The 8,719-nt window shown below is 35.5% G+C and overlaps 2 protein-coding genes across 2 annotated transcripts; one reads left to right on the top strand and one right to left on the bottom strand.

The window, feature by feature from the left end:
• On the top strand, nucleotides 1-1,181 carry LOC7456641 ((-)-isopiperitenol/(-)-carveol dehydrogenase, mitochondrial). The gene has a single exon (XM_002322262.4). It carries the CDS (start codon nucleotides 137-139, stop codon nucleotides 935-937), a length of 801 nt encoding a protein of 266 aa, XP_002322298.1. The 5' UTR covers nucleotides 1-136; the 3' UTR covers nucleotides 938-1,181.
• A 1,653-nt stretch (nucleotides 1,182-2,834) lies between these two features.
• LOC7456640 (serine carboxypeptidase-like 45) lies at nucleotides 2,835-7,810 on the bottom strand. The gene is made up of 11 exons (XM_052447422.1): nucleotides 7,356-7,810; nucleotides 7,107-7,208; nucleotides 6,915-7,010; nucleotides 4,655-4,747; nucleotides 4,471-4,550; nucleotides 4,034-4,315; nucleotides 3,813-3,937; nucleotides 3,599-3,691; nucleotides 3,406-3,523; nucleotides 3,304-3,321; nucleotides 2,835-3,146 (listed from the first exon to the last, which is right to left on the bottom strand). Exons 1-11 carry the CDS (start codon nucleotides 7,687-7,689, stop codon nucleotides 3,015-3,017), a joined length of 1,473 nt encoding a protein of 490 aa, XP_052303382.1. The 5' UTR covers nucleotides 7,690-7,810; the 3' UTR covers nucleotides 2,835-3,014.
• Nucleotides 7,811-8,719: the final 909 nt, after the last annotated feature.

Raw genomic sequence — 8,719 nt, 5'->3', positions numbered from 1 at the left:
ATTATTGCTTGCCTAGCTGGTTTCACAGCTGGGAGTCATCTATATTCTATCTACACTTTTCTCGAGATAAACAGACTTAATTTGGAGCTCTCGTGTTCAAGATATTATTGCAACGGTCAGTTTCATTTTGGCTACAATGGCGAACGCCAAACCTTGCAAGAGCAAAGTTCAAGATAAGGTTGCCATCGTCACCGGAGGTGCCAGTGGCATTGGCGAGGCTACAGTGCTTGCCTTTGTTGAGAATGGCGCCCGAGGAGTGGTGATCGCTGATATCCAAGATGAAAAAGGCCAGAAGCTCGCAGAATCCATCGGAACCAACAGATCCACTTACATCCACTGCGACGTAACCGATGAAAACCAGGTCAAATCCCTTGTAGAATCTACTGTTCAACTATATGGTCAGCTTGATATCGTATTCTGCAATGCAGGCATCATGAGCTTTGGTAAGCAAACTGTTCTAGACTTCGACCTGGACTCATACGACAAACTCTTCGTAATAAACGTTCGTGGCGTAGCAGCATGCCTAAAGCACGCGGCGCGTGCTATGGTGGAAGGAGGTATAAAGGGCAGCATCATTTGCACAGCAAGTGTCATTGCAAATCTTGCAAGGGGCATGCATACAGACTATATCATGTCCAAGAGTGGGGTGCTAGCGTTGATGAAATGCGCAAGTTATCAATTGAGTGAGCATGGGATACGTGTGAATTGTGTGTCTCCAGGGCCGGTGGCAACACCTCTGGCGTGCAAGAAAATGAACATGGGAGTGGAGGAGGCGGAGAAGGCTTTTGAGCCGCATTACTGCTTGAAAGGGGTGTTGAAAGCGAAGCATGTAGCGGATGCTGTGTTGTTTCTTGCTTCTGAGGATTCTGAGTTCGTGACTGGCCATAATCTGGTGGTAGATGGTGGGTATAATTTTCGAGGTATTGTCAAAATATGATCATGGAGGAGAGATCACAAACACTTGAGCAATCGCGTTCCGAATCTGGTGGAAGCTTCGGTCATGTCAGATTTAGTTTTCTGGGAAAAATCAAATGTACCTCCTAATTGATGTGGGATTTGTACTAGCTCTTAATTATGTGTATGACCCCGTATTGTTGGAATGGTTGGTATTCGATCAGGAGGTAGATATTGTTAAGCTTCCAATCGAGATTTAATAACATGTTATTTAATTATGGTTAGAATGTTTGAAATCTTTTTTGAATTTAAAATTTAATACATAAAAAATGATAAAAAGGAGAGATTTTCAATCTTAATTGGTATTGAGAATTATTTTCTAAAAGCGACCAAACCCTAACTTATGTCGCTTCTTTTCCTCCCTGTCTCTTCTTCTTCAACCAAAAAGTTTTGGCCTAAGAATATCTAAAATGGAAAAGTGTTGGCAAGGTTGTCTTCTTCGCCTACAAAGGCTTATGGGCATGGCCATATACATGTGGTCAGGATATATGGCTTCCTTTAGTTGTTTCCAGTGTATTAGTAGAGGAGCTTCATCTGAAAACAACAGGCTACATGCAAGTGCATCAGTTTTATCCATTGGCATGCCGTAAGTGATGAGCTTCTTTCCCTTGTTGCCCCCTTTTTGACCTGGACAACATCCATGAATGGCATCTGGATAACAAAATTGCATTTGCCGATTGCAGCATTACCTGCGTTTGAATGCTTGATCACCAGAACTGTCATTGTGTTCAAAACAGTTGCATAATGTTTGTAAACAGGCAGGTTAGCAACTAAAGGTTGTGTTGTAAAGACAACAATTTAATTTTGTTCGTCATAAAGTCTTTTTAATCACTAACTGATCTTCAACTTCTACTCAACGAAAGACACACTATTGTATTTAGGATTCCATCTGCAATGAAGCTCTCGAACAGGATAATCTCGAGTCTGTGAGCGTTCAATTGAGGAGCCCCAATTGATAACAAGTTAAAACAAATTAAAGATACACCATCTTGCAATTGGAAAACAATTGTTTTTTTACTGAGAGTAAGGAGGTCCTGATTTGAATACAGGGCGAAAATTGTGAAGAAAAGAAAATGAAAGAAAGGCAATTTTTATTCTTGTGAGGAAAAAAACACAGAAGTAAACAAATTTAGGTGGAGATAATTACTTTCGCTTCCAGTTCAGAACTTAATTTTCACTCCTTTTTTCTCCACTCACATATGGTTTTTTGTTGGCATTCAAGAACAAAAGGGAACAATTATTCTTGAAATGGCAGCAAGAACCTCTGTTGCTCTTCTGAATTAATTAGTGATCATAACAGAAGATTAAGATTGCAGTGGTATTTTTTTTTTTTTTGTCTAAATGAATAATGACTAGCAACACTGCAAATACTCAAAATGCTTGTGCATATTGATAGGATTTGAACCCATGTATTTCTCAAGATATACATATCTTTTTTATCACAAGAAAGATAAATAAACTGTACTTTGTCCATATGACTGTTAACAGCACCTCACTTCTTCAAAATCCTTGAGAAATACTGAGGTAGGAGATTTCTCTGTCTCACATCAGATTCAAACTCATGTTACACGAATTTTTTCAGTAAAATATTTTATGTTTTTGTATACATCAATGGAATTTGAATCCAAAATCTCCCTTTCATTGCCGTTGAACATTGCTATGCAACAACTGATATGAATGATCATTCATATCAATTTACAGAAGAATTGTTCAAATTACTTTGAAGTTTCTTCCGTTGCCAGTTTACAGCAGAATGATTCATGCAAGCAAGGCTGGTTAGTGGTTATTACTCAGTATACTCCGTCGCAGCCAACTCTGATCATCCATGGTGAGAATGGGAAGGTATTCACGTTCTTTCTCTGAACACACTTCTTACAAAATTTCTCCAACAAAGATATTTTGCATTGAGAAAACCAGATTTACAAACTAATGGATGCTTAAGTTTCTTTGGCAGGAACAAACAATGCTGCCGTGAATTAATAGTCACATCACATGTATACATGCAATCTCAATATTATCACTTTGGAGTCTGAACATTTAGTACCTTAATTAGTAGCTCATCAGAAAACTTCAGGTAAGTGTTTACCTTCCAGGAACGACTTAAATAACATCAGTGATCTTTCAGGCTGTGAGAATGGAGCTTCATGAGAAGCGCCTCTGATGGTAGCAAATGAGAGGATGTTACCATAAACCTGAGTCAAACCACCAACTGAAAGGAAGTATGAAATAAGTATTCTGATATGATTGCTCAAAGAAAGTAAATAACATCAGTGATCTTTCAGGCTGTGAGAATGGAGCTTCATGAGAAGCGCCTCTGATGGTAGCAAATGAGAGGATGTTACCATAAACCTGAGTCCAACCACCAACCTGAAAGGAAGTATGAAATAAGTATTCTGATATGATTGCTCAAAGAAAGCTCACTTAGCAAGCTGCCTATTGACAAGAATTTACCTGCTTTCCTGCAAACCAAACTCTGTAAGGGACGGTCGTGTTGAGTCCCAGCTCTTTTGCTACCCTATGGACAAGCGTGCGGCTACCGGTCAACGGAATAACAGAATCTTGATCTCCACTGTAAGATTTAAATGCTTATTATAAACTTGAACACTCACTAATCTTATTCAAGAACTTTTTAGTGTTCTTTTACCTGTAAACGAGAACTGGAATTTCAGCCTTGATAAGTGATCCAACAATATTGAATGTTGGTTTCTCTATGTTAAGAAACTCATAATCTAGAATGCTGCATTTGAAAAAGTAGTGATTTCAGTTGAAGACAAAGAAAGATTTATAGGACCATATTTGCAATATATGGAATGTGAATAATTCAAGGCATGGCTATTGCAAACCATATTTGCAATTACTTGCTGCAAACTTCCCATCTGCGAACTCCAATAAGCCGAGCATGGAGAGCCCTCCGGACATCCTTCCGATTCAGATAATTCACGGTTTCGTCTTCTATACAAACATCAATCCTCTCAGATACTTGCTATCAAAGGAAAATTAGGAGCAGAAATTTTCAGGCACACCTGACAATAATGCAGGCAAGGGGAAATAGGAGATTGATTTTGCTGAGAAGACTTACCTTAGGACTTATAAACTTTGATTGTGAGAAGACTGATGAAACACAAACATCAAGGGTAACATCATATTTGTCCACAAACCTACTGGTTTCTGTGTTAACCTGTTTCATAACTATTGAACAAATAGATGAAACCGAGTCTCTATAATATTCGCTCACATATCTTGAATAGTTACAAGCTGAAGTGAACATTTTATATGTTGAGTCTGATATCAATCCATGAGACCAGAAGTACTCAGCCCTTGAATTCAAGTCTGTAGCAAAATCTAGAACAGGATTACCTAGCTGCAATGGAAAAAAAAAAAATTCTGTCACAGAAAGGACTTATCACATGTGCAATCCTACTTGATTGGCTCAATTGTCAACACTTTTCAACTAGTTCAATTCTGGAAAAAGGTTACAATCTCTTTGTCACACAAATGTGATGTAAGAGTCCTTACTGCAATTCCTTTCAAATTGAATAACTTCTCCTTCTTGTTAACTTCAATCATAAGCTTTGCAAGTTGAGGAATATAGTGGCCTGGAATCGATGAGAAAGATGAGGCGCAGTAATAGTAAAAATGTTTGCTGTTTATAGTTGAATTAAAAGAGATGGAAATTGGTGCACACAAGAGCATATAGTACCTGCATAACTTTCCCCTGCTATAAACAAATCTGTGCTCCTGTATCGAGGGAACTTGTGGAACCAGCCTTGCAAGAACAAAAGATTGTCCCTGGCTTAAGAAAGCAAAAGTAAAAGCAGCTTCAGAAGATAGCACCATAGTTATCAGACCCGGAGGTTGACCCGATCAAGAAGGCGGGTCCGGGATTGTATAGATCAGGGTCAATCCGGAAAAATTAAAAAAAATATTTGAAATTTTAATATTTCATATGAAAAAAAATTAAGAAACAATCCATATGAATATAGGCTATACATGTTATAAATAATGGAGTTTAAAAGATTATTTCAAAAGGTTTTGTATTCCACATTGAAAAAATACTATGTTAATATGTTATTCTTTTAAGTTGAAGTATTTAAACCAAAAATGTTTTTTATTCTACATTGAAAAAACATAACTTTTTTTCCTGTGAATATAGAGTATATATACTAAAGGGTTTCAAATTTCACATCGAAAAAATAATTTTTTTTCCTGTGAACATAGAGTATATATACTAAAGGGCTTCAAATCCAACATTTAAAAAATAAAACTAGTATTTATATAGTAAACTTTGAAAATGGTTAATAACCAACTAAAAAATATAAAAAAAGAGGGGTCTCTAGCTAGGAGAAAAACACATTTTAAAAAAAAAGATCTCAATCAGGTTTTGCCTGGTTTTTTATCTTACCCGGACCAATCCAACCACCAAATCAACCTACTAAGAGCGTGTTTGGCAGTGTGGTTGCGGGTGCTTTTCAAATAACTTTTCATGCCAAAATGCATGCCAATGATGTTTTTTTATTTTTTAAAAATCATTTTTGACATCAGCACATCAAAACGATCCAAAACATACAAATCATATTAAATTTTAGTAAAAAAAAAATTTCAAAATTTTTGGGAACGCAGCCGCAGCCGTGTTCCCAAACGTTCCCTAAACCGGTCCAAGTCTAATAACTATGGATAGCACAACACTATAGAGTGCTTTATAAAGCTAATAATAATACTTCAAGGAGATTAATAATGCATCTCAACAAACTAAAGCCAAAAAACCTATCATTACCAGTAATGATAAAAAATATATATTTTTTATTTTCATTTTTTTTTCCAGTTTTTTCTTTTAAGTGAAAAATAAAAAATGTATTAACTCATTTCTTAAAATTTCAGAACGTATCACATAAATCTTGAATAACATGTTGCTTCATACAAAAACTCTTATTACATCTAGTTGGATTTTCAACCAATACTTCCAAGTATATATTACTTTCCATTAAACATGGATGTCCTAAAAGGAATTTTTTGTGCATATTGTCCTAAGTTTGGTTAATTTATATGTACGGTATCATCTTAATGAATTTTGTACTCGGAGTGGAAGAATAAGAAGTAAGTATGAATCTTTTACCTACGGACATTCATCATTATGATAATTAAAATGTGTTTAATTTGGTGTATTGAATGCTAGGTTTAATATCTTAAATGTTATTCTAAGTTTTCCACTACGGAAATAAAAATTAATTTCAATTGCTTGTTACAATTTTAAATAATTTTATTTTAATACAACATAGAGTTGATCGATTATTTATAAAATATGATAAAAAAAAGATTGGAATTTCTCATTGTTTATAATACTAATGCGGTGCAAGAAGATATTCAAACAAATATGTCTCAACAACAACAAATGAGTTTGGTTATAGAAATCAACTTTGAAAGGATTATAATAATTGTTAAATTAAAAATTTATTGTATCTTAATTAATATTATTAATGGGTGTCAAACTTTATTATTAATAGATATGAAAATAGTGAAAATTAATATTTTATTTTAATTAATTCAATTTAAATGTGCCATATCCTTAAGATGAGGAAAAAAATATTTATGTAAGTCAAAATGTAAAGAATATCATAGAAAATAGGTTTGATTTCAACATGATTTTCATTTTATCTAAATGAAAAATGGTTTAATACTAACACATTTTTTTAGTTTTTTGATTTGGAAAAATGTTATGATAATAGATATATTTTCTGGTTTTTTATTAAAAATTAAGAAAAACTTGGAAAAGAGAAAAAAAACTGAAAATAAAAAGGAGGAAAATTGTTTTTTCTGTTAAGAGATGCGGCCTATACTTCTATCTTAGAGATTGATACTCTAGGCTACAGTTTGGCGATAAAGCTTCCGTGACAATGAGTTCATTCGTGCCACTCAACAAAAGGAATGAGAGAAATTTTGAAGTTAAAGTTGATGGACTGTACCTGTTGCCTCATCATCTACTGCTACAAAAGAGGAGCTATTTGTAGCATAAGAAAACCCCACGCCTACTGGTGTCTCCAAATATAACATATTTGCTTCTGCAATACATTTTGGACATGAAAATGTTCTTCAACTCTATGATCATGTTTGAATTTTCAAGAGAGAGAACCAAAGAGGAGACTGTGTTAGTGTACCTCTATTCCAGCTATGCTCATTTCTAATCAGAACTCTTCCCTCTGGCCTAAAAGGTCCATTCTCAGAGAATGCCCCTAATCCCAGAGAAGAACAGCCAGGCCCTACAAAATACAGATATGGCACATCAATTTACAACTCCCATTTTCAAATCAAAGAATGTAGCTCAATTTTCTTTCTAAACATTGCACATTAGTCATTTGATTCATTTGTCTAGCCTTGAATGTGAAGCAAAGTGAGTAGCAACAAACCTCCGTTCAACCAGAGAACCAAGGGCTTGGATTCTGGATCTATTTCTGCTTCAACAAAGTAATAGAAAAGAGCTCTATGCTTGTTATTATCCACAGTGACATAACCTGAAAATTGTTGGAACCCCACATGGGGTTGTCCGGGAAGCCTGGCAATCTTATCAGGATGAGGTAAAGAAGAATCTACACCCATGGAAATGCTCAGCTGAACCACTAGTGCAGCCATTGCCATGGATTTCCATGTTTGAGAGTGCATAATTTCAGAAAGTGAAAATGACTTGGAGACAAAGTGTTCCAAGAGAATGGCCTGTTTAAAATGCTGTCCAGTGTAGGACATAGAGTCGAGGGTGGGGTATTAAATAATAAATAACTAGGCTTGTTTTATAGTATCATTACGTCTCTAGCTTTTTGCCTGCAGGCCTGAAAATGGTGTGGTTGAAAGAGATGTGAGAGAGACTCAAATAACTAGAGAGAGTTGTACTAGTGCTTACTACTAGGGCTGAGTCAGTACATATGGTTGGCATTTTGAAAAGGAAAAGAGAGTATGGAATCTCTTCTGCTTTAAAGATTGGATCCTTGAACTCTCTCACACAAATTACAGTCAACTTTGTTTTGGTTTCGTTTTTCATCAGTGCTATACTGACCAGGCAAGTAGGCATCCACAAAAGTATCCTGTATCCTTCTAAACTATCGTAAAAAGATAGGGTATGTTCCCTTAGAAAGTGGCTTTCCTGGATTACTTTTCGATTCTCAGAAAATAAGTGGAACTGAACAATATTTACCACTTTCTCAAGAAAGTCCAGAGAGAATAGTATGGCAGTATTTTCAAGGCATTGGCAGGACTTATCAGCCTTGACAGTTTCTTTTTTGTTTTTCCAGAAAATGGCTCGATCGATCTACTTTTCTTGAGCTACAAGTACAATACTAAATCTAGTTCTCTAGTGTTGAGAAGACTTAGGAGATGTTCACATGCATGATCCTGTTTTGGTATTTCAAAAAATTGATACATTCCCCGTAAGTAAAAGCATCTTGGTGGTAGCACTTCATCAAACCAGAACCATTGGTTGTTTCAAAGTCCTGCATTTTCTTAGATTATATAATCTCAATGTCTAAAAACTCATGGATCTCAATGATGAGAGTGATTTGTGAAGATGGGAACTGGTCCTTTAACATGATGTTTCTTCCAAAAAGTTCAGTTAGCACAAGCATACACTCCCCAGTCCCCAGTCTTTGCTTTCTCCTACTGCTATTTTCACATGTTCTTTTTGTACTTGTACACGATTAGGACTTTATATTAATGAGGTCTCCATCCTTTTTGTTTTTTTAGGAGAAAAAAAGAAGTTTTCTTCTTAGATACAAAGGTTGGT

The sequence above is a fragment of the Populus trichocarpa genome, chromosome 15 (assembly GCF_000002775.5).
Source record: "Populus trichocarpa isolate Nisqually-1 chromosome 15, P.trichocarpa_v4.1, whole genome shotgun sequence".
In the NCBI taxonomy this organism is placed as follows: Eukaryota; Viridiplantae; Streptophyta; class Magnoliopsida; order Malpighiales; family Salicaceae; genus Populus; species Populus trichocarpa.
The sequence above is the reverse complement of the archived record's forward strand: the minus strand, read 5'-3'. Positions and strand labels throughout refer to the sequence as shown.